Raw genomic sequence first — 20,778 nt, forward strand, 5'->3', positions numbered from 1 at the left:
ATACTCACGTGTAATATACATTGAACTACATTTATAGAAGTTGCTTCACCTTTTTAGCATTTTCTAAATAAAATAGAAATGGAGCCTTCAATAAAGTATCCCATCTATGGTATGCCGTTCAGTTGCATAGTTATACTAATTTACGAAAGAATGGGAACTTTTACAAGACACTTATTACCAAAAGGTACGTCAGAATGGAATTTGTAACAGAGTTAAAAACTAATGTAACTAGTCAGCTATTGGAAAGGCGGAATGGGAATATATAGATCCTGTTGACTTTATGTTTGCAGTTGCACCGTGCGGCGGTGCCATTGGTATGTTCATTGTCTTAATTGAAGACTATCCATGAAGCTAATTATTTGAAACAGCAATTACTAGATCAGAATCCAATCTGCAAAGCAATTACAAGTATGACCAGGTTCCCATGTATTCAATATGTGTTTTTTGCCTATCTGGACAGTTGCTTCAAACCTTGACGGTATGTGAGTTGTTTACGGGTTTTGTACAAAATTTTTTTTCTTATTAACTAATTTTTCTGTGTAGTGGGACAAAACTTCTCTCGTTGGAATGGGCTGGAATGAAAATGAAGAGTTAATCGTTGTTTCTAAACAAGGTCAAGTACGCGTTTACAATTTGTTGGGTGAATTTCATCAATTCTCTCTGGGAAAAGGGGTAGAAAACATAGGAATTCGAGAATGTCAGTTCAGTGAAGGTGGAGTCTTCGCTCTTTTGCAGAATGATACTTTTATCTCTATAACAGGTTTTGAGGAGCCTTGGCGAAAAACCTACGCTTCAATTCCTTTTAATACCTTAGAGTACTACAATATTGACTCCTGGGCTCTGATTCCTAATCCCTTCTCTCCAGATTTGGGAATGGATATAGTAGTCACTGTTGGCCCACATATTTTGCAGATAGACGAACAAGACTCCCAGCTTCATAGTATCAGTTCTCTTCAACATGTCTCACACATCTCAATTTCACCTAACGCTCGATATCTCGCTTTGTATGAGTCAGTTGGTAAAGTTCGTGTGATATCCTCGGATTTTTCCAAGGAGTTGTTGGATTTAAGGCTCCCAGAGACAGTTGCTGAAGCTTCTTTAAAGCAAATGGCTTGGTGTGGAAATGATGCGGTCGTCCTTGTTCATGAGAATTTGTTGACTCTTGTTGGACCTTTTGGAGGCTCTGTACCATATCTTTATAATCATACTCCTATTGTTTCTACAGAGGTTGACGGAGTTCGAATTCTTACAAAAGATTCAAGTGAATTTCTTCGCAAAGTTCCTGCACCATTGGAAAACATTTTTCATATAGGTTCCAAAACTCCTGGAGCAAAATTAGTCGAGGCTTTCCAGAAAATGAAACTAAAGTCCGTTTTTGCAGAAAAGATGTTATTAGAGTTAAAAGATGAATTACATGATGCAGTTGATACTTGTGTTCAAGCAAGTCTCAATGAATTTTCTATAGAATGGCAAAAGGTGTTACTTGAAGCAGCTTCTCTTGGAAAAAATAGTTTGCGAATGTACAATCATCAAGAATATGTGGATGTTTGTCGTGAGTTAAGAGTTTTGAATGCTGCTAGAGACCCCAATGTTGGGATTTACATTACTCATGAAGAATACTTGCATCTAGGTTTAGAAAGGCTAATCCAACGATTTTCGTGTAGACAATTATATGGCCTCGCTGTTCAGGCATCTATGTGGATGCAGATTCCGTGTGATTGGGTCTACATACAATGGGCTCAGACGTACATAAAGCAATCTAGTGAACCAGAGGAGGTTGTATTGGATAATATTGTTAAACGACTTTCGTCCAGAAAATACATATCATATGAGAAAATTGCTCGCACAGCTTATCAAGAAGGTCGACTAATTCTTTCAACAAAGCTCTTGGATTTCGAGCCTTTAGCTAAGCATCAAGTAATGCTATTGTTAAACATGGAAGCATATGAGCAAGCTTTAAAAAAGGTAATAGAAACTATGGACAATAACCTGATTATTTACGTTGTGCTTCAAATCAAACAACAAATGGCAATAGCGTCTTTCTTTCAAATTTTAAATGAGTATCCTGATGCAGTTAAGGTTTACGTTGAATTTGCCAAAAAGAATGATAGAAAAACTTTACACGACTTCTTTTACCAGGACGATAACAAACAAGGAATCGCTGTTTTAGCGGTAGAAGATACTTTAAAAACTGCGACAGTCAATCAGCGCATTACCTCTTTAAAATCAGCAGCTAAAGTTTGTTCAGAATCCAAGGAACTATCACTTGAAGAAAAATGTTTGGGAGATGAAATAAAATTATTACAATTACAACAAACTTACGAGGATCAATTCACTGGTAATTTTGTTGGGCTAACAGTAAATGAGGTTGTTGTTAAATTGATTCAAATTAATCAAACACAAAGAGCAAACAAATTGAGGTCTGACTTTCAGATTCCTGAGAAGAGATTTGCTTGGCTGAAATTAAGAGCTTTGGTAGCCATCCGTGATTGGGTTCAGATTGAACAATGGGCAGGCTCTATGCGAAGATCGCCAATTGGTTTTGAGCCTTTTGTTACAGAAATCCTTAGTGCCGGAAATAAAAAAGAGGCTGCTAAATACATACCACGATGTACTCAGCTTACTACACAAGAAAAAGTGGATATGTGGGTTCAAGTTGGGGACGTGAAAAGTGCTAGCGAAGAAGCAGCCAAATCAAAAAGCGGGAGTGTTCTTGGTGATCTTTTAGAAAGGGTGCAGACCATGCCCGAAAGTCGGTTTGTTCAGAATGCACTTGATCAATTACGCCGATGACTATTAGAGATATCAATACCAATCTTTTTTTTTTAGGATAAAAAAAAAGATATAAATATTAATGACAAGAATCCATGAATGAAAAGCAACCCAATTGAATTTAGAATAATTTGGATATTTACCGTAAAATAGTTAGTTTTTTTTGTGAGCTAGTTTATATTAATTTTAACAAATTATTTTACAAGAAATATAAAACCCTGAATTTTATGTAATGCAGATTTTTATTAGTAGGATTAAAAGTTGTTATTTATTGGCAACTTAAGCATATACAAGGAGAACCAGCTTTCTTCCTCCACTATCCTCAAGGTATTGGGAATTGAGGAGAATATATATATTTTTGGTTACTTCTTTCACATTAAATAAGTTTTGAGATATAACAAATGGTATGAGATTTTTTTTTTGCCTCACTAACTAACTTATTTTTGATTAGTCGTCTGCTATTCTCCTTGGAGTCGGTATCGCTGCAACGGCTGCGGCAGTATGTGAAAACAGAAAATAAAAGCTTGACATTTGAAATGCTAATGACTTTAGGGGAAAATTGGTGTTGACGCATTCAGAAAATACCGGAATTTGAATGGCGGAGTAAAGGCCTTTCTCAAGGGTGGTTTTGAGTCAAAAATGTCTAGGGCAGAAGCCATTCAAATTCTGTCATTGAACAACCGTACTTTAACTCGACAAAAAATAAAAGAGGCTCACAGAAGGTTGATGCTTGCAAATCATCCAGATCGGGGTGGTAGCCCTTATGTAGCCAGCAAGGTAAACGAGGCCAAGTCACTTTTGGATGCAGATCGATCAATCCGAAAATTTAGTTCATGGGCACTCCCTGTTTCTAAGCAGCGATCAATGCCTAGTGTTCTTGAAGCGGTGAAATGGCTTGAATACAGCTCCATACCGAAAGCTTAAAAGTGATGAATAATGGTCTGCATCGTTGTTAATATTATTATGTGCTGTATCTGCTGGAGAACTAATGTTTTCTTGCTAAAATTTAGCTGAAAGCTATGATGCCCTTAATAGAACTAATCATTGTGTGAATTATTGTTTGCTTTTCCAAAAAACTTTTACTATTCAGTTGCAGACACCTTTTGTCAATTTATTTTATTTTTTGCTTCTAAAGATGTGTGTTTGCTCCGTATAGTACATCGCCTTCGATTCTTTTCGTACTCTTATATCAATCCTTTTTCGGAAAATGCGAAGGAAACCCCGAAATTGTATTTTTTTTTCTTTCTCTACGCTGGAGCTATTTAGTAATTTGATTTCGAGCGTCAATGATTTTGTCTCCTTTTTGATGGTTGTACCGAGTGTTAATAGTTTAACTCTTTTTTAGATTAAATTTGAGTCTCTCATATGTTTCCGGACACTTACTTTCCAAAACGTTTTCAATGGAAAATTGTCAGGTTCTTTTCCATGCATTCCGAGTATCAATTCACAACAAGGATAAGTTAAAAGAAGAATTCGAGCATTTGATTTCCTTAGTCGTAAACAATATCATTCCTTACAAAATGTATACTCTTTGAAATGATTTTAGTTTTTGACTTTTGCGCTTTGAATGACATTGTTAAAACCTACTTCAGTAACAGTTTATATGAAGTATGTTTATTTAAAAATTTATTTCATAATCATAATTAAAAAAAATGAATTGATTAATAAACATCGAAATTTCGCTTCTAACAATGATTATTAACACAGAAGCTGCCTTTACATATCACTCTGACGTTACCGTATATAAGTGCGTACTGTCAAATTTTTTTTGACTTAAACAAATACGTTCTCTAAGATTTTGTTTCTTAGTAGAGTAGGAAGTTTAGTATATTCATTTTTTTTTAAAGTGCATAAGATAATAAGAAACGCGATGTCTTTTCATATTACGCCCATATGGATGTGGAAAGGAACGGGCAACAACTATGCCTATTTGCTGACTTGTGATAAAACCAAAATCACTGCCATCGTCGACCCTGCTGAGCCTGAGAGGTAAGTGAAGAGAATGAAATAACGACTTAAATACTGTTATCTGTGATTTCGGAAACATGATTTTCTCCTCCTGTTTTCCGAATTGTTTTGTTTGTGCGCTCCGTAACATTTAATTAACCAAACTAACATTGACAAACTCTAGTGTTATTCCTGTCATAAAAGAGAAAACGGCGAAGAAAGAAATTGATTTGCAGTACATTCTGACCACTCATCATCACTATGATCATGCAGGCGGCAACGAAGACATTTTGAGCTACTTTCCTTCTTTAAAGGTCTATGGCGGAAAAAATGCATCTGGTGTCACATACACTCCCAAAGATAAGGAGATTTTCAAGGTTGGAGAAGTTCAAGTTGAGGCTCTTCATACGCCATGCCATACCCAAGACAGTATTTGTTATTACGTTTCCTCTCCTTCAAAAAGAGCCGTGTTTACTGGAGATACTCTTTTTACATCAGGCTGTGGTCGCTTTTTTGAAGGAGATGCCAAACAAATGGACTACGCTTTGAATCACGTCCTTGCTGCTTTACCCGATGATACCGTAACTTACCCTGGTCATGAATACACCAAATCAAATGCCAAGTTTAGTTCCACGATCTTCTCTACTCCTGAGCTTACAAAATTGGTGGATTTTTGCAAGAATCATGAATCTACTACTGGTCACTTTACCATCGGTGACGAAAAGAAGTTCAATCCATTCATGTGCCTTGGGTTAGAATCGGTACAAAAAGCAGTGGGCAGTAGTGATCCAATCACTGTTATGAAGAAATTGCGTGACATGAAAAACGCTGCTTAGACCGACTTTGAATTTATCTGATGATGTTTTATGTATGCCTTGGTAAGCTCGGTTGCTTTGCTTGATTCTACTAGGAGCTAGAGCAAGAATATAGTTGATCTATTTTTCAATTGGATCACATATACGAATTGAAGGCTGTTTAGCGGTGTCAGAGTAAATTGCATCCTGAGTTTATTTTATTCAAATAAATGTTTTCGTTTCTTTACATGTAAGCAATAAAGAGATTGATTATCTTAACTTCGATTAAGTTATTGTATTTACATATAATTTTGGGTGGCCTATACAGTCGCACTTTTACCGTAAATGATTTAACGCGATTAGAGAGGTATCCACACAATAGCATTTACAACTCTGAATATATGCTAAGCCAGTTTTTAATGTTTATTTAACTTGCCATCAACCAAGTAGTAAGTGTTGATAGGTGTTTTGGTGCCTACTAATTAATATAATTATCATAAAATCGCGTTCATTTATTCACTCTTTCTTATTTAATTGACTTCTTCACCAATTTATTTGAATTCACCAAATATCTCTTAGGATTACTCACTCATTTCATGACTCCAACTATGAAATCAATAGCCCGTAGGAAGGCTTTGTTAATTGCACTATCTATATTTGCTGTTACGTTCATTTTATGGAATGGATTCCCAGGCTCATCAAACCGACCTTTACCATCTTCAAACGACGAATTCCATTATGAGGACATCGAGCTTCCTTCAGGCTACAGAAGTGAAGGAGAGGTAGTCGATCTTTTGAATCCCAAGGATGAGTTAGAGGAACCTCTTTTTTCCGAAGAACCTTTATTTCCTGTTACTACCTCTATCCCTACTAAGACTGCTGTTTCTAAACCTAAAATAGCTCCAACCAGTGCGGCAAAGGATGTAACATTTTCTTCTTCTATTGACTCAGATGATTGTTCTGTGGCTTATGATAACAGCAAGCCTGTTCGTCAATATGTTTTGATGATCGATGCTGGTTCCACTGGGTCTCGTGTTCATGTTTACCAATTTAACAACTGCAATCCTTCTCCCAAATTAGAAGAAGAGTTTTTTAAAATGATAGAGCCTGGCTTATCTTCTTTTGCCGGTGATCCTGAAGGAGCAGCGGCATCCTTAGACCCACTACTTGACTATGCCATGGAAAACGTGCCTGAGGAATATCGTCGTTGTTCCCCTATTGCTGTAAAAGCAACCGCTGGTTTACGATTGACTGGGGAAAGTGAGGCTAAAGCTATTTTGAAATCAGTGCGACAACATTTGGAAAACGATTACCCTTTTCCTATTGTAAAAGACGGTGTTTCTATCCTTGAAGGTTCCATGGAAGGTATATATGCGTGGATTACCATTAATTACCTTCTAGGAACTTTGGGTGGTAAAGCCACGCACTCTACTGTCGCTGTAATGGACCTCGGTGGTGCTTCTACACAGCTTGTTTTTGAACCACGTTTCGCTTCTGATGGCGAATCGCTTGTTGATGGTGACCATAAGTATGTTTTAGACTACAATGGTGAGCAATATGAACTTTATCAACATTCTCACTTAGGTTATGGTTTGAAGGAAGCTCGAAAGCTGATTCATAAATTTGTGCTGAATAATGCAGAGGCCCTAAAGGAGTCATTGGAGTTGCTCGGTGATTCCACTAGCATCATCCATCCATGTTTGCATCTCAACGCTAGTCTAACGCACCCGGATTCAAAAAGCGAAGCTTCTGAGGTCGTGTTCGTTGGCCCTTCGTTAGCCCATCTTTCTCTTCAGTGTCGTGGTATAGCAGAAAAAGCCTTGTATAAAGACAAAAATTGCCCAGTCCGTCCTTGTTCTTTCAATGGTGTTCATCAACCCAAGTTCACTGAGACGTTTACTGATTCTCCCATTTATTTAATCAGTTATTTTTACGATCGTATGATCAGTTTAGGCATGCCAAGCACTTTTACCATTGAAGATATGAAATATTTGGCAAATAGTGTTTGTAGTGGACCAACATACTGGCAGGACGCCTTTTCTTTAACTGACGCCCTTAAAGAGTTGAAAGAAGAGCCAGAGTGGTGTTTAGATTTGAATTATATGATTTCTTTACTTTCGGTTGGGTATGAAATCCCCAATAACCGACAGCTCCATACTGCTAAGAAAATTGACAACAAGGAACTTGGATGGTGTTTGGGAGCTAGTTTGTCTATGTTGTCAGAGCAAAACAATGGTTGGAATTGTAACGTGAAAGAAGAAATTTAGTTTTTACCTTCTTTTATTATGTTGAATGAACAACAAGCATATGTAAACTTGTTTGCTTAAAACCTCAGGAGGTCAAGGGTTAATATAGTTGATCCTGTTTTTTTTCTTGTTTTTTCTTTTTTCTTTTTTCTTTTCTACATTCGTCCATATTATTTCCATGTCTCAAAATTCGCTACTCCGCTCCTTTCAGTGTTAACTTCTTTACGGGCGTATAGCAAATCTAACATTTGTTGTACAACTAACATTAATAGATTGAGGGACATTCTTTATTCCACTGGTTTGTTTCATGTAAATCAAATCTTTCAAATTTCTGGGAAAGTTGAAATTGATCAAGGCAATTTTCCCAAATATCGTAGGCATCTTTTTACGGAATACATACAATGTGTGCTAGCTTTTAATACTTAATAAACTTTCAGCGATAATAGACCTAATAAATACATTTATGTCATTTATATTTACTGAAAAGTAGAAAATGTATTATAATGAAGGTTGAATATAGGAATCCATAAATGCCGACATCGATTGATGAACTTAAATAGCTAAATTAATGAAATATTTCAAAATAAGTAGTAAAAACCTCTGTTAATTTGTATAAGCGTCACTAAAGGCTATTTCCAAACATCATGAGAATTAATAATCTTACTGTCTAAAGAAGATCGCGGCCGAGAAGAATTGGATTGAACGGGTGATGCTCTAGCAGATGGTTGTGCACTGGTCACATTAGAAGTGAACATAGGCATCTTCCACTTATCTGCCACAAAGGAGGATCCTGTCGTAGCCGGTTGATGAAAAGCACCATAAGGTTGGCTAGACGTAGTACTAGTTGAAACTGGGGACGGTAGATTTTGGTATGTTGCATTGGTGGTTATGCTTGAAGAACTTACTTGTGGTCGTGGAGATGCATATAAGGAGAGAATTGAAGACTTTAAATCTCGTTGTCTAGTCGAAGGAGCATGCACAGTAGAAGGTTGCTTGGATAAAGAAGCTAAATTAGGAGACGACTGGGCTAAAGAAGTGGTAGCTGATATAGCTTCTTTCTTGGAAGTAACGTTGGTAACTGTAGCAGAAGAAGTGCTTTTAACTGAGTGAGCACTGGAAGATCGAGAAGCAGTATTAAGATCTAAAGAGGCGTTGACTTCTGAAACAGGTCTGGTATTCTGTTCCGGTTTTAGCGTTTCCGGAGAAGGAATTTCAGGGTAGAGTACCCATTTTTTAAATTCGTATTTCGTCTTTATAAAAGTCGCAATTTTACTAAATCTAGGTCAGAAAATATGCAGTAAAAAAAACAAAAAAGAAGCTTCCAATTTGCTAGCAACGTGTAAAGGGTATGTAGCCTAGAAAGATAACATTCAATGCCAGCTATGCTAAGGATTATCAATAAAAACCTACCTATCAGAGGGAACGTGACCACCCGCAAGTTTGGCTTCCCAATACCTATTAAAGTTGTTAGTTTTTATATTTTAGGACGTGAGCGCAAAGTTTTTTTGAAAAGTAGACAAACTTACAAATTAGCACGTTCATTTCCCCATCTTGTCATATTTTCAGTTTGTTCATCTGTCCATGAATCCAAATCAACAGATTTTACTAGTTTTGTCTGTTAATTTCTGATTCTGAGTTTTTTAACATTAAATTTTGTATCCTAGGTAATCATACCACGACTAACATGAACTCCAAGACTTCGATGCACTCCTGAGCATCTAACAAGTGTTAATGATTTCAATTTTAAGCAGCTATTACTTACCTGATACAAATGAAAACACCCAAGTTCCAACTTGCCCATCGTGGTTGTTCATTGCGCTTACAATCCGCGCAAACTTTGTTGTAAGGTTCCCGCAAAAGCGACTTTAAAACGAGGGCATTTGATTCCTTCTTTTTGCTTTTTGAATTTATCATTACACTTCAAGGATTACTAGGCAAATTATAAAACTGGTTAAGTCTAGTGATTTTGGGTCAATGAACAATCTACCGTATTGCAATGTTACAGTGCACAATTACGTCCCTTTGTTTTGAATAGCAAAGAAAAGCATCCTTCCTTTTCTGATGATTACGCGGTTTTTTATCAATCAACATCGTTAAAAACATTTAGCATTAAATATTATTATAATTAGCCACAGTACGTTGCAGTTCAAAGAGGTATACACAATTTGAATAGAAGTCATATATATAACAAAAGCGCAACTTGTGACTAATAATTAGATTAAAAACAGTTAGAAATATAATAGTTATTATTTAATTTTTTAAAAGTCTTTGAGGAGCAAGCAAAAAGTCCAAGTGAGAACTCTGTTGTTCAGTCTCAGCATACAGTAGTGTCAATCGATAATATGTATTGCCGAGAGGGGACTGATGTCTTCATGTGTTGCTAGCAATAAAAAAAGATAACAAGGAAATTCGATAAATACATGTTCATTTGCAAAGTTTGCCATAATTTGCCATTATGTGTTTATATGGTAAATCTGCCAATCTGACATAAACATATTTAAAAAAAAAAAAAAAGAGGAACAAAATATGAATTTATCCCAGCTTCTTAGAAAAATAGCATAACCAGACTTCTTCATCATAACTTGCTTGTATTTTTTTTTGCTAATGTACAAAAGCAGCAACAATTAAAAATCTATAATTACAACTGTGTTTACATAGCAACAATTACATTCAAACCCTTATTTATCTTTAGCTATACAGCTATTCTCAAACGAATTTCTCAAGAGGCAACATAGTACTTGATAAAGATTCAAACTTGATACACTACATCTTGACCCTATCTTTGAGTTCAGTTGGTAACCCAAACTTAGAAGCATATGGAACAGAAGAAACGGAGAAGGCAGATATTCATGCACCCTCATTTTTGTTAACAAATTTATCTGCTGAGGTTTATGAGTAACGATTTTGCATGCATAAATTCTTTATTTAACGAGTAAAATTACGTTATTATTAGACACGATTTTGAATGCATGAAGAGCAGTGCATGCTAAATTAATAAATGGTAAAATTAAAGAAATTAGGTTATCTAGAATGTCAAACCTTAGGTTATTTAGAATGTCAAACCATAACGACAAAAGGTATTTTACATTTCTCAAGTCACTCGTAATCAATTCAATGTGAAAGAAAACAAAGGCGTTCATAAACTAGAATGTGATGTTAAGCGCCTAACAAAAATTTGTATAAGTATAATGTTAGATGCATTTTTCGAGTAAGAGAACAAGAACTCATACTACGACACGGGACTTGATAAAAGCAATAACGTCAGAAAAAAGCGAAATCTAATTTATAAACAAAAGAAAAAGAATTTTTTAAAGGAACACAAAAAAATTATTCATTTTCACGGAACGTTAAGTGGCTTTCATAAAATTGAAGCATCTTCTGAGGACATTTTTTATTGGTGATAGTACTAGGATGATGAGATATTGCACCGTTCTTCCAAGTCAGATAAATTTCCAAGGTTCCATCATCTTTTCGTTCAATTGTATCGATGCTAGATACCAAGTCTTCCCAAGAATCATAGTTTTCTACTTGTTTAACCGTCAGCTCTCTGTTGTCCGGAAGTTTGGGAACTTCCGGACTAGGCTTCTTTTTCGGAGTAACATTGCTAGGGGTCTCTGCTATTTGAATATCCTCACTTTCATTCGATTCTTTTTGTGAAGGAGATTTAGACTCATTGTCAGATTCAATGTGACCATTCGGCTGACCAGAAGGTGGGCCGTTCTCATTAAATTCCTCTTGCGATTTATCGGCGAATTTAATAGTTTTCTCATTCACATCTTCAATCTTTTCATTGGAATCTTTGTCGTGTTTATCTTCATCAGTTTTACGAGACTTTGGTGAAGGCTCCTTTGCTTCGGGCTTTTTAGGTCTTGCAGTCCTCTTTCTTTTAGAAGGTTCTGGTCTTCCTCCATGTTCATTCCAATATGCTTCTATCAACTGTTTGCAACCGCTACAATCGGCTTCTGAACTCCATGTATTATCACTGGGATCGTCATAACCTTCCCATTTCAAAAGGTATTCATAGCCTCCACCTTTTCTCGCCATACGGTGTTTTAAAACCTTTTCTACAACATATTCATCCTCTTCTTCTTCTTCTCCTCCTTCTTCTTCTTTGGCATTTTCTTTCAATTTCTTCGACGAAGATTTACTTTCATGATCGCTTTCAACTTCATTGTCCGACGACCCAGAGTCTGCTTTATGAGAAGCAATAGCCTCCTTTGTCATGCTTGGTAACTCTGGTTCCGAATCGTCGTCAATAACTGATCGTTTTGAAGTAGAGGAGCGCCGATAAGATCGAACACCTCCTTTCTTCATTTTTCACTTGTCTTAATATGAAAATAAACGAGATTTCAGAATATTTTAAAAAGTACTAAACATCAATTTCGCGTTGGTCTTTACAGGTTGTTTGCTCGTTTAGCGAGACATGTTTGGCTTGCTTTTCATGGTGTACAGAATGGCTAGCATCACATAGAGTTCGTTTATTAAAATATTGCATAGAAGTACTGTATTAATCGTTGTCTAAAAGTTGATTAACGACGCCTAATTTTGCTTAGATCACTATCAGTAATAATCATTATTTCAAAAGCATCTCAATTTCCTAGTGATTTACTTAATGCGAAATACGAAAATATTGAACAAATATTACCGTTAGAAATAAAATTAACATTTTAAGTAATGCTGCGAGTAACAAGATATTTGGCTGTTACGGTTGGCATGCTGATTTGTTTTCTAAAGCAATGCTGAGTCTCTCAAGATTGATAAACAATCTTAACTAGAAAACAATTCCACCTTTTAAATTTCGTAGGCAATCATCGTCAAACAACAAAATATATATTCTTATGAGGATTCTTTTTGCACTACATATTACACTGAATAACTTAAGTCGTCAACGAAGTCCCGAGTGGCTCAATCGGTTTAGAGCGTCTGACTCTTATGATGGTAATCAGAAGGTTGCGAGTTCGAGTCTCGCCTTGGGAGTTTATTTTTTCAATTTTTTTACAATGATACTACAATTTTTGGAATGTAAAGATTACTTAAATACAAAATGGTACGTTTAAAGAAATACGTACTTAGGGAAATTATGATAAATTCAACTTATTTGAGCACTCAAATATCAAAAAGAATGAGTAGTTGATGAAGTATCTTCAAAATTTCAAAAAACATGAACTTAGAGGCATCTGTACTGTTTTTGTAGACCATGGTTTATTAACATCTAAAAATAATGAAAAATAGCAAAAACATATGGTGTTGCATTAAAAAATTAGTAACGAATATGAAAGCATAAACATATGGTTTAGCCAGTCCAAAAATAACCCAATGTCTTGTATTGCAAGACACGGCTACCTAACATTTTCCAATCGCTGTTTTTTATCCACAGCTCCGATACGATCCGAATGCGATTGTATATACAAGCACCCTTCCAGGCAACAAATTGAGCATCCATACTTCTTGGTGGAGGAATTACCGAAATAGTAGGGATGTTGGCACGCTTGGAATGGATACGCTCTTCCAGTAAATGAGCAAAGCCCGGGAACTGACCAGCTCCACCGACGATCAAAATGCTTGAGTAAAGATTTTTTGCCTTCTCATCACTTAAATTTCCATCACATGCACTAAATATACTCTGGTTGATTGCATCATCCAAAGGATATATCAGTTTCTCATTCTTTATTTCTGGAGCAGCAAGTGAGCCACAATATACTACCCGTGGAGGCTTGAATTTTACCGAAGGTGTCACCAAATCACTTTCTTCTTTTTTCTCTTCATCATCTTTTCCATTAGCTTTGATGTTGGATATCGGCGTAGATATTTGCAATAAAGTGGTTTGGGCAAGTGATTCGGGATTATTCGGTTGGTTGTCATATACATCGACCGGCACTGGAAACAAAGTATACCGATCATGAAGTTTATTTTCATTTTCAAAAATGTCAGGGCGAAAGAATCCAAGAGGTGCAAGCATTGTTTCGTCAAGGCTTTTAAATGTAAATTTTCTAGTCCCTTTATCAGGTGTTCGCGAAAAGAAGCTATTCAATTGAACATTATAGGTTGCTTCACTTAGGCCACAATATTTTATTTTTAAAGCATTGGCTAAAGACCAATCATACGGAGTTTTTAAGTCAATATCCTGATACGGGAAATGACTTCTCATGAGTAATTTCATGAATAAAAGCGTAATGTCATCTCCTCCATAGTTTATTTTTATCCTTGAGTTGGGAACGACAACCCCTTCTTCTACACAACTGATGGATGTTTTCTGAGCGCCCATATCGACAACACAAGCAGCAGACATTCCAGCACCAAATGAAGTGCACAGCGATTCTTGGACTATGGCAGCCTTTCCAAAATGCAAATCAAAAAATAAAATGTCTAATATTTTCTCCACGTACACTCTATCGTAGAGGTCTGGGACAATGAAAATCACAGAATACTGTGAGAGTTGGGATACAGGGATTTGCAAAAGAGAGGTAATGCTGTATTTAAATATTTCATAAATGTCAGCCAAAAGCTGTTGAGAAGATGCGTAATCAGATTCGTTAAAGACGCCGCTTTTTATAGGATAAAACAATTTGTATTCAGGATATTCATTTAACGGTAGTAAAAATGCCTAAAAAATATAATTAGTATACTTGTATGATATAAAGTTAGAAAAGGATGCTAAGATTTAAACGCACCTCCTTCCCACAAATCACATCAACATGATCATCTTGTTCAAAATGAATCCAGTCTGGTTTCTCAGGATCATCGTCCGGAGGAACAGTCTCTGGTTTTGAAATTTTATTATAGTTTTTAACAAGTTGAGTACCATTTGGAACGGAACGTTTCTTTTGGGCTTTTAGCCAGGACTTCAGTTCTGAATCGAGCAATTTTAGATTAGAGTCAAACTAGAAGAATTAGCACAAGTCTTCGATTGCTTCCACATATTTAATAGTTGATAAATATGTAAAGAATGAGTTTCAAACACAATTTTCAAATTACTTCATTGTCTCTCTCGAGATGTACATACCTCTGAATCAAATGCTACGTTTCCATCTTCATTAACATGACAAATGTCTTTAAGTAAGCAACGCTCTTGAGCAAATGGGGCCCTCATTTTGCGAGCAATTACCATGGGAACTGTGGTAGGAGTTTTATTAGAGGCCAATCCAATGCGAAGATTTTGAGAACCAATATGCAAAACGATAGTTTTATTATCCTACAAGGCATTTTAGCTAACCCATAATTAAAGAAGATTTTATCTTACCTTTTCTTCTCCTAGTTCAGATTCTTCAATGCCATCTTCTTCTTCTTCAACTTGTGATTTTTTTGAGTCATCCTGCTTCGTGTCTCCATTAGCAGATTCCGACTCTGTTTCTTTAGCGTCTTTCTCTCCAGCGGAGTCTCGCCATATATACATTTGGTCATCCCTTTTGAGATATTCACTATTTTGGTTAATTTAAGGACTAAACAAGCGAATTGCACACACGTGTAAAAGTTCTTTTGATTGATAGGAGGAACAATTTGAAATTGAGTAAATTTAAAATCGATTCCCTCCTCCGTGTAGGGTTGTTTTCTTTTCGGAGCCATCGCTTTAAATCACAGGGCTTGAAAAGGAAATTTCGTTACGGTGTAGTTGGGCCAAGTCGTGTTGGTTACTTTGCGAAACTTGACATGATTAAAGGATGTGCGTGTGTAGGTAGGAATGAATTGCGACAAAGAGGAATTTTAAAAGAAGAAAGTGATACATTACAATTTAACTCATTTATTCATGCCTAATTAAATAAGTATGAAAAATGCCAACTTGAAAACTCTATTTGACTCCACATCCTATGTACTTTAAAAGCTTACAGTTTGTAGTTAGAGTTGTTTAAATTGGATGTGATGTTTTTGTGAAGAGACACAGATTATATTTCGTATTTTTTCACTTTCAATCACTTCTTTGTTTTCTACTTTGAATTGTTTCCTGGGTGAAGAGTGCAATGACTGTTACTGTAAGAACAATTGGCATATGTTAACGTTTCAAGGACTTTTGTATTTTATTTTCTCTTGTTAAAGATTACACATTACTCAACTTGAATTGTATTAGACACGGGAATTAACTAATGAAGCTACATTGGAATATGAATGATGTAAAACGAAAAAAGAAGACACATGTACAAGATTTACACTGTACTTGGTTCTTTTAATTTTTTAAATTTTAATAATAATTATTAAAGTACAAACAGCTATGAGATGGATTGATGTTAAGTCTATATTGTTATATACATGAACAAGTGTTGAAAACCGTTGATAAAATAAGTTATCGAATTGTATAAAAAATATATACATATATGTAATAGTAAAGCAACTCCCTGAGAATGCAAGCAGTTTATGGCTTTATTAACTAACAGTCCATTCACCTATTAAATAAAGATATGCGTAAACAATTCAGAACTTGGACCATGAACTTCTACATTGCTACATTTATCTGTCTTTATAAATTAAGTAAAAATTGAGAAGAATTTGGTTGTGTTTATTAGCACTTTTATTCAATGATTTTAGCTAGTATTCTTTTTTTACAAATTTTTAATTTAATTTTTGCTCATGGTCTCTTAGATCTCAACAAAATTGACTGTATAGCAAGAACGATGAAATTTCTTTAATAAACTAGATTAGGCAAGCATTCATTAATCAATTTTGGATTGCTTTTTATTTAGTTGGGTTATTTTATCTGTAGTAATCAACATACAAAATAGTTGAAAATTTGCTTACCAAAAAATCATCGAATTTACTTGTTACAATGATATAATGAAATTGGACTACAGTGAGTGAACATCGTATAATGCTAAAAGAAAAGGCGATTTCAATAGGTGATACAATCGACGCAAAATCCTTAACATCCATAATGATGCATGCATAAATACTGGGATTTTAGAATTCGTACAATAAAAATGATTAATCGTCTATTAGTGAATCCTCGGCTTTAGGGAATTGCGATCTTACACGTTATCATTTCTAACATCAGTACTATGGATTTCTTTTAATTAATTAACGAAAATGAGCAATTTATAACGTACTTCATACCGGTGCGAAGATTAGACGCTCGTTTCCAATTTAGGGTGATGCTAGGAAGTTATATGGGAACGTGATCTCCTTGGGTATTTGTGGAAAACACATCAATGGTAAGAACTAGACTTGAAAAACAGACTAATCAAGCAGGAAAATAGGAGGCAAGATTATATTTTGAGGGTTAGATACCATAACCCTCTTCCTCCTCCGCCGTTTCCTCCAAAATTGATCAATATACCTAATCCAGTAAAGCAGTATGCCTTACCAAATTTTGTATCAACTTTAGTTCAAGAAAAAAAGATTCCCATTGAAAATGATATTGAATTGGGAATGCCGCTTGATTTGGCCGGAATAACTGGATTTTTTGAAGGAGATACCAGCTGGATGCATTCGGATCTATCAAGTGTTAATTTGGATCCTATTGACCGTTCATTATTAAAAGTTGCAGGAGGCTCTGGATCCACGCACCTTGAGGTACCTTTCTTGCGACGCACCGAGTACATATCTTCAGAAGTGGCACGTGCTGCTTCCAATCGGGGAAATTTACGACTTACAGCATCTACTAGTAAAGCATTGGCTGAACAACGTGGCCGTTCGCTTCGCGAGGTTCCCAAACAACTTGAAGCTATTAATGAGAGTTTCGACGTTGTGCAACAACCGTTAGAACAATTGAAGCATCCTACCAAGCCTGATTTAAAACCCGTATCAGCCTGGAACTTGTTGCCAAATACTTCAATGGCAGGAATTCAACATTTAATGTTGCGCGTTGCTGACGATTTGTCAGAACGGTCGCATTCTTATAGTTCCTTGGTTAATCTTCAAGAGGGGCACAATCTCACAAAACGTCACGAAGTCGCTCTATTCATGCCTTCTTCTGCAGAGGGTGAGGAATTCTTATCCTACTACTTACCTTCAGAAGAGACAGCGGAAGAGATACAAGCTAAAGTTAATGATGCTTCTGCCGATGTTCATGAACCATTTGTTTATAATCACTTTCGTAATTTTGATGCTTCTATGCATGTCAATAGCACAGGGCTTGAAGATCTTTGTTTGACGTTTCACACAGATAAAGATCATCCTGAAGCTAACCAAGTTTTATACACACCTATTTATGCTCGTTCTACCCTAAAGCGCCGTCATGTTCGTGCTCCAGTCAGTCTTGATGCTGTTGATGGTATTGAGTTGAGCCTTCGTGATTTGAATGACGAGGAATCGTTGCAGCTGAAGCGTGCCCGATATGATACATTTGGTTTAGGAAACATAAAAGATTTAGAAGAAGAGGAGGAGAAACTAAGAAGTGTCGAGGGCAGCCTCAATGAGGAACTCTCTGAAGAAGAGAAACCTGCGGAATCTCGTGAACAACTAGAATCTGCTGAACAAACTAATGGAGTTAAGCCTGAAACACAAGCTCAGAATATGTCGGCTTCCGAGTCGCAAGCAAATTCCCCTGCACCACCAGTAGAAGAAGGGAATACACAGCCTTCGCCAGTTGAACAGCTACAAAATGAAGAGGATTAATCGTTTCATGTTTGAAAATGAAACATTATCCTAAACAAATAAATGATCTAATCGTGTCTTTCATGCAGCATACCCTTGTATATACAAAACAATGAAATAACACTTTAACCTTCGCAAATGAATTTTGTATAAAACTATATACATAAAGAAGTTGTAAAACTATCGTATAAAAATTCATATTGCATATTACGCGTGGAAGTTCGACTATTTTACACAATTTACAATTCTACGACTAAATGACAGTTGCTTTGGAAAACCAATAATATTTTCTCTTAACGGTAAGATTTTTGTTGACGAGCACGAGCACCGTGACCACCGAACTAGAAACAGTTAGTATAAAAATACAAAAACACAGTGAATATAGACAGGCAACCAAATGCTTCAGTAGACAAAGCACAAAAAAGCTTAAATGCGTTATGTCCAAAACTAAATAAAGTTGCTTGAAATTCAATAATAAACAAACCTTCTTGGGCTCCATACGACGAGGATCAGCAACTAACAAAGTACGGTCATAAGTAATGAGAGCCTTCTTGAGTTCAGCCTTAGAGTGCTCATCAACGAACTTTTGGTAGTAAGCAACGATGGCCTTGGAGATGGCTTGACGGATAGCATAGATTTGAGAAACATGTCCACCACCAGAAACACGAACACGGATATCGACGCCGGCAAACTTGTCAGCACCAGCAACCAAGATGGGTTCGTAAACTTTCATGCGCAAGATCTCGGGTTGAACAAGAGAAAGGGGGGCTCCATTGACCTTGATTAAACCCTTACCGACCTTGCAGTGAGCGACGGCCGTAGCGTTACCTTTTTTTCCAAAGCATTGAACAGACTGCATGGTTGGCTCCTGTATAAGCTCTAGCACATTCAGAATGGGTTACTGTAGTGTTGCGAAAAAAAGCAGTCACGTTTGTGTTGACTACGAAAAAAAGTCCTCACCACCGAGCACCAACTTACCTTCCACACCAACTCACCTGAACCACCATGGCAATTCACGTTAAAGGACAGTTGCCCAACGCTCACTTCCACAAGGACTGGCAGCGTTATGTGAAGACATGGTTTAACCAACCTGGCCGTAAGTTGCGTCGTCGTCAAGCTCGTCAAACCAAGGCTGCCAAGATCGCTCCTCGTCCCGTTGAGGCTATTCGTCCCGCCGTTAAGCCTCCCACCATCCGCTACAACATGAAGGTTCGTGCTGGTCGTGGTTTTACTCTTGAGGAGCTCAAGGCTGCTGGTGTTTCTCGTCGTGTTGCCTCTACCATCGGTATCCCCGTTGACCACCGCCGTCGCAACCGCTCTGAGGAGTCCTTACAACGTAACGTTGAGCGCATCAAAGTTTACCTTGCTCACTTGATTGTTTTCCCCCGTAAGGCTGGTCAACCCAAGAAGGGAGATGCTACTGATGTCTCTGGTGCTGAGCAAACTGATGTTGCCGCTGTTCTTCCCATCACTCAAGAAGCTGTTGAGGAGGCCAAGCCCATTACTGAAGAAGCCAAGAACTTCAACGCTTTCTCTACCCTTAGCAACGAGCGTGCTTATGCTCGTTATGCCGGTGCTCGCGCTGCTTTCCAAAAGAAGCGTGCTGAAGAGGCCGAGGCTAAGAAGAAGTAAAATGTCTGTAGTTAATGGATCAGGCAGAACTGGAGTATAAATATTTTGTTTGAATTTGGGTAACTTAAGCTTTTTATGTACATTCGCAAACAGTATTGTATCCAGTAGCAGAAGTGGAAGCTAGTTCACTTAAAAAATTTTAAGTAGTTTCACTAAAATTCCTATTTGCATATAACATTGGTGGCTGTTTAAGAGCGTGGTAAATATTGTAGTCTCTTGAGTTTGTAAGTCGTACAGTCGTATTGATAGAATAACCTTGTAATTTCATTTTGAATTGCAAGGGCTTTCATGCATTTTCTTACAGTATATGTAAATTTGTGTTTATCAATTGTTTCCTTTTAATAATTGCTTTCTGATTTTTATAAATGTATATGATTATTTTACATAAATTGCGTGTGGAAAACTATATTTCATCAATGTCACATTTTTTTTTTCAGTTTAGGATGAATGACATTTAAACGGCTACCCTAAGAAGTTAAGGGCTAATAATACAATTATTCAACTTCTCATGTGTTTTCGCACTGTTTCGATTAATGTTGTGCAAAATTTATCATCTCCATATCCCACGTCCCTGAGGAGTTTGAGCACCAGGTGATTACATTCAACATTGATAATATTCCTATTAAAATCGTTTGTATATCTTTTAAACATGAATTTCAATGGTACAAGGTCAATTAGATAAAGTTTGGTCTTGGTTATTAGAAAGAGATGCTTCGATATGGAAGGAGCAATCTACTATTGTGCAATTTTTGTTATATTGTCAAATTAAATTTGCCATAGTTTTTAAACACCATTTTTTACCTTTAAGTACACATTTCAAAGCCTATTTGAAAATCGCTTCAAAATTTTTTTGCGCTTATTAGCGG

At 36.5% G+C, this 20,778-nt stretch overlaps 10 protein-coding genes, 13 long non-coding RNA genes and 1 other non-coding gene across 24 annotated transcripts; 15 read left to right on the forward strand and 9 right to left on the reverse strand.

Annotated features, from left to right (window-relative positions):
* Positions 1-4: 4 nt before the first annotated feature.
* vps16 (HOPS complex subunit Vps16) lies at positions 5-3,036 on the forward strand. Its single transcript, NM_001018877.3, has 5 exons — positions 5-109; positions 150-184; positions 233-314; positions 369-478; positions 544-3,036. The coding sequence occupies exons 1-5, from the start codon at positions 79-81 to the stop codon at positions 2,791-2,793; spliced, it is 2,508 nt and encodes an 835-aa protein (NP_593444.1). The 5' UTR covers positions 5-78; the 3' UTR covers positions 2,794-3,036.
* A 51-nt stretch (positions 3,037-3,087) lies between these two features.
* tim14 (TIM23 translocase complex subunit Tim14) lies at positions 3,088-4,556 on the forward strand. Its single transcript, NM_001018878.3, has 3 exons — positions 3,088-3,176; positions 3,224-3,271; positions 3,325-4,556. The coding sequence occupies exons 1-3, from the start codon at positions 3,174-3,176 to the stop codon at positions 3,694-3,696; spliced, it is 423 nt and encodes a 140-aa protein (NP_593445.1). The 5' UTR covers positions 3,088-3,173; the 3' UTR covers positions 3,697-4,556.
* SPOM_SPNCRNA.2756 lies at positions 3,204-3,773 on the reverse strand. Its single transcript, NR_192124.1, has one exon. It is a non-coding gene; the product is annotated as a non-coding RNA (long non-coding RNA).
* Positions 3,875-5,785, reverse strand: SPOM_SPNCRNA.2757. Its single transcript, NR_192125.1, has one exon. It is a non-coding gene; the product is annotated as a non-coding RNA (long non-coding RNA).
* Positions 4,548-5,798, forward strand: glo2 (hydroxyacylglutathione hydrolase Glo2). Its single transcript, NM_001018879.3, has 2 exons — positions 4,548-4,761; positions 4,904-5,798. Exons 1-2 carry the CDS (start codon positions 4,643-4,645, stop codon positions 5,553-5,555), a joined length of 771 nt encoding a protein of 256 aa, NP_593446.1. The 5' UTR covers positions 4,548-4,642; the 3' UTR covers positions 5,556-5,798.
* Positions 5,799-5,942: 144 nt separating this feature from the next.
* On the forward strand, positions 5,943-8,234 carry gda1 (Golgi nucleoside-diphosphatase Gda1). The gene has a single exon (NM_001018880.3). It carries the CDS (start codon positions 6,110-6,112, stop codon positions 7,778-7,780), a length of 1,671 nt encoding a protein of 556 aa, NP_593447.1. The 5' UTR covers positions 5,943-6,109; the 3' UTR covers positions 7,781-8,234.
* Positions 8,205-9,695, reverse strand: SPOM_SPAC824.09C (GTPase-activating protein). Its single transcript, NM_001018881.3, has 5 exons — positions 9,522-9,695; positions 9,434-9,477; positions 9,286-9,364; positions 9,170-9,214; positions 8,205-9,031 (listed from the first exon to the last, which is right to left on the reverse strand). The coding sequence occupies exons 1-5, from the start codon at positions 9,671-9,673 to the stop codon at positions 8,389-8,391; spliced, it is 963 nt and encodes a 320-aa protein (NP_593448.1). The 5' UTR covers positions 9,674-9,695; the 3' UTR covers positions 8,205-8,388.
* Positions 8,378-8,913, forward strand: SPOM_SPNCRNA.2758. Its single transcript, NR_192126.1, has one exon. It is a non-coding gene; the product is annotated as a non-coding RNA (long non-coding RNA).
* On the forward strand, positions 9,366-9,568 carry SPOM_SPNCRNA.2759. Its single transcript, NR_192127.1, has one exon. It is a non-coding gene; the product is annotated as a non-coding RNA (long non-coding RNA).
* Positions 9,696-9,882: 187 nt separating the features above from the next.
* SPOM_SPNCRNA.2760 lies at positions 9,883-10,389 on the reverse strand. The gene has a single exon (NR_192128.1). It is a non-coding gene; the product is annotated as a non-coding RNA (long non-coding RNA).
* SPOM_SPNCRNA.177 lies at positions 9,932-10,343 on the forward strand. The gene has a single exon (NR_150601.1). It is a non-coding gene; the product is annotated as a non-coding RNA (long non-coding RNA).
* Positions 10,390-10,477: 88 nt separating the features above from the next.
* swi6 (heterochromatin (HP1) family chromodomain protein Swi6) lies at positions 10,478-12,170 on the reverse strand. Its single transcript, NM_001018882.3, has one exon. It carries the CDS (start codon positions 12,071-12,073, stop codon positions 11,087-11,089), a length of 987 nt encoding a protein of 328 aa, NP_593449.1. The 5' UTR covers positions 12,074-12,170; the 3' UTR covers positions 10,478-11,086.
* Positions 12,171-12,653: 483 nt separating this feature from the next.
* On the forward strand, positions 12,654-12,736 carry SPOM_SPATRNALYS.01. The gene is given in 2 exon segments: positions 12,654-12,692; positions 12,701-12,736. It is a non-coding gene; the product is annotated as a tRNA-Lys (tRNA).
* A 150-nt stretch (positions 12,737-12,886) lies between these two features.
* arp8 (Ino80 complex actin-like protein Arp8) lies at positions 12,887-15,375 on the reverse strand. The gene is made up of 5 exons (NM_001018883.3): positions 15,222-15,375; positions 15,000-15,177; positions 14,763-14,951; positions 14,431-14,640; positions 12,887-14,363 (listed from the first exon to the last, which is right to left on the reverse strand). The coding sequence occupies exons 1-5, from the start codon at positions 15,320-15,322 to the stop codon at positions 13,053-13,055; spliced, it is 1,989 nt and encodes a 662-aa protein (NP_593450.2). The 5' UTR covers positions 15,323-15,375; the 3' UTR covers positions 12,887-13,052.
* Positions 13,145-13,735, forward strand: SPOM_SPNCRNA.2761. The gene has a single exon (NR_192129.1). It is a non-coding gene; the product is annotated as a non-coding RNA (long non-coding RNA).
* Positions 13,943-14,231, forward strand: SPOM_SPNCRNA.2762. The gene has a single exon (NR_192130.1). It is a non-coding gene; the product is annotated as a non-coding RNA (long non-coding RNA).
* Positions 15,194-15,906, forward strand: SPOM_SPNCRNA.2763. Its single transcript, NR_192131.1, has one exon. It is a non-coding gene; the product is annotated as a non-coding RNA (long non-coding RNA).
* Positions 15,907-16,097: 191 nt separating this feature from the next.
* SPOM_SPNCRNA.2764 lies at positions 16,098-18,364 on the reverse strand. Its single transcript, NR_192132.1, has one exon. It is a non-coding gene; the product is annotated as a non-coding RNA (long non-coding RNA).
* SPOM_SPNCRNA.2765 lies at positions 16,317-16,573 on the forward strand. Its single transcript, NR_192133.1, has one exon. It is a non-coding gene; the product is annotated as a non-coding RNA (long non-coding RNA).
* On the forward strand, positions 16,854-18,419 carry paf1 (RNA polymerase II-associated Paf1 complex protein). Its single transcript, NM_001018884.3, has 2 exons — positions 16,854-16,896; positions 16,934-18,419. Exons 1-2 carry the CDS (start codon positions 16,894-16,896, stop codon positions 18,299-18,301), a joined length of 1,371 nt encoding a protein of 456 aa, NP_593451.2. The 5' UTR covers positions 16,854-16,893; the 3' UTR covers positions 18,302-18,419.
* Positions 18,420-18,544: 125 nt separating this feature from the next.
* Positions 18,545-19,154, reverse strand: rps1602 (40S ribosomal protein uS9). The gene is made up of 2 exons (NM_001018885.3): positions 18,765-19,154; positions 18,545-18,621 (listed from the first exon to the last, which is right to left on the reverse strand). The coding sequence occupies exons 1-2, from the start codon at positions 19,137-19,139 to the stop codon at positions 18,574-18,576; spliced, it is 423 nt and encodes a 140-aa protein (NP_593452.1). The 5' UTR covers positions 19,140-19,154; the 3' UTR covers positions 18,545-18,573.
* Positions 19,155-19,256: 102 nt separating this feature from the next.
* rpl13 (60S ribosomal protein eL13) lies at positions 19,257-20,115 on the forward strand. Its single transcript, NM_001018886.3, has one exon. The coding sequence runs from the start codon at positions 19,286-19,288 to the stop codon at positions 19,910-19,912; it is 627 nt and encodes a 208-aa protein (NP_593453.1). The 5' UTR covers positions 19,257-19,285; the 3' UTR covers positions 19,913-20,115.
* A 122-nt stretch (positions 20,116-20,237) lies between these two features.
* SPOM_SPNCRNA.756 lies at positions 20,238-20,777 on the reverse strand. Its single transcript, NR_151129.1, has one exon. It is a non-coding gene; the product is annotated as a non-coding RNA (long non-coding RNA).
* On the forward strand, positions 20,265-20,649 carry SPOM_SPNCRNA.2766. The gene has a single exon (NR_192134.1). It is a non-coding gene; the product is annotated as a non-coding RNA (long non-coding RNA).
* Position 20,778: the final 1 nt, after the last annotated feature.

This window comes from Schizosaccharomyces pombe (assembly GCF_000002945.2).
Source record: "Schizosaccharomyces pombe strain 972h- genome assembly, chromosome: I".
Taxonomy (NCBI): Eukaryota; Fungi; Ascomycota; class Schizosaccharomycetes; order Schizosaccharomycetales; family Schizosaccharomycetaceae; genus Schizosaccharomyces; species Schizosaccharomyces pombe.

Excerpts from the sequence above, each read along its gene's own strand:
- vps16 (NM_001018877.3), top strand. The coding sequence starts at position 79 with ATGGAGCCTTCAATAAAGTATCCCATCTATG. Across the intron at positions 185-232 it reads AAGACACTTATTACCAAAAG|TCAGCTATTGGAAAGGCGGA; the intron begins GTACGTCAGAAT and ends TAATGTAACTAG. Across the intron at positions 479-543 it reads AGTTGCTTCAAACCTTGACG|TGGGACAAAACTTCTCTCGT; the intron begins GTATGTGAGTTG and ends TTTTCTGTGTAG.
- tim14 (NM_001018878.3), top strand. Across the intron at positions 3,272-3,324 it reads TCGCTGCAACGGCTGCGGCA|GGGAAAATTGGTGTTGACGC; the intron begins GTATGTGAAAAC and ends TAATGACTTTAG.
- glo2 (NM_001018879.3), top strand. The coding sequence starts at position 4,643 with ATGTCTTTTCATATTACGCCCATATGGATGTGGAAAGGAACGGGCAAC. Across the intron at positions 4,762-4,903 it reads GACCCTGCTGAGCCTGAGAG|TGTTATTCCTGTCATAAAAG; the intron begins GTAAGTGAAGAG and ends GACAAACTCTAG.
- gda1 (NM_001018880.3), top strand. The coding sequence starts at position 6,110 with ATGACTCCAACTATGAAATCAATAGCCCGTAGGAAGGCTTTGTTAATT.
- SPOM_SPAC824.09C (NM_001018881.3), bottom strand. The coding sequence starts at position 9,673 with ATGATAAATTCAAAAAGCAAAAAGAAGGAATCAAATGCCCTCGTTTTA. Across the intron at positions 9,478-9,521 it reads GGTGTTTTCATTTGTATCAG|ATGCTCAGGAGTGCATCGAA; the intron begins GTAAGTAATAGC and ends AACACTTGTTAG. Across the intron at positions 9,032-9,169 it reads GGTCACGTTCCCTCTGATAG|TAAAATTGCGACTTTTATAA; the intron begins GTAGGTTTTTAT and ends ACCTAGATTTAG.
- swi6 (NM_001018882.3), bottom strand. The coding sequence starts at position 12,073 with ATGAAGAAAGGAGGTGTTCGATCTTATCGGCGCTCCTCTACTTCAAAA.
- arp8 (NM_001018883.3), bottom strand. The coding sequence starts at position 15,322 with ATGGCTCCGAAAAGAAAACAACCCTACACGGAGGAGGGAATCGATTTT. Across the intron at positions 14,952-14,999 it reads CTGAACTAGGAGAAGAAAAG|GATAATAAAACTATCGTTTT; the intron begins GTAAGATAAAAT and ends AATGCCTTGTAG. Across the intron at positions 14,641-14,762 it reads ACGTAGCATTTGATTCAGAG|TTTGACTCTAATCTAAAATT; the intron begins GTATGTACATCT and ends TAATTCTTCTAG.
- rps1602 (NM_001018885.3), bottom strand. The coding sequence starts at position 19,139 with ATGCAGTCTGTTCAATGCTTTGGAAAAAAAGGTAACGCTACGGCCGTC. Across the intron at positions 18,622-18,764 it reads GTCGTATGGAGCCCAAGAAG|TTCGGTGGTCACGGTGCTCG; the intron begins GTTTGTTTATTA and ends AACTGTTTCTAG.
- rpl13 (NM_001018886.3), top strand. The coding sequence starts at position 19,286 with ATGGCAATTCACGTTAAAGGACAGTTGCCCAACGCTCACTTCCACAAG.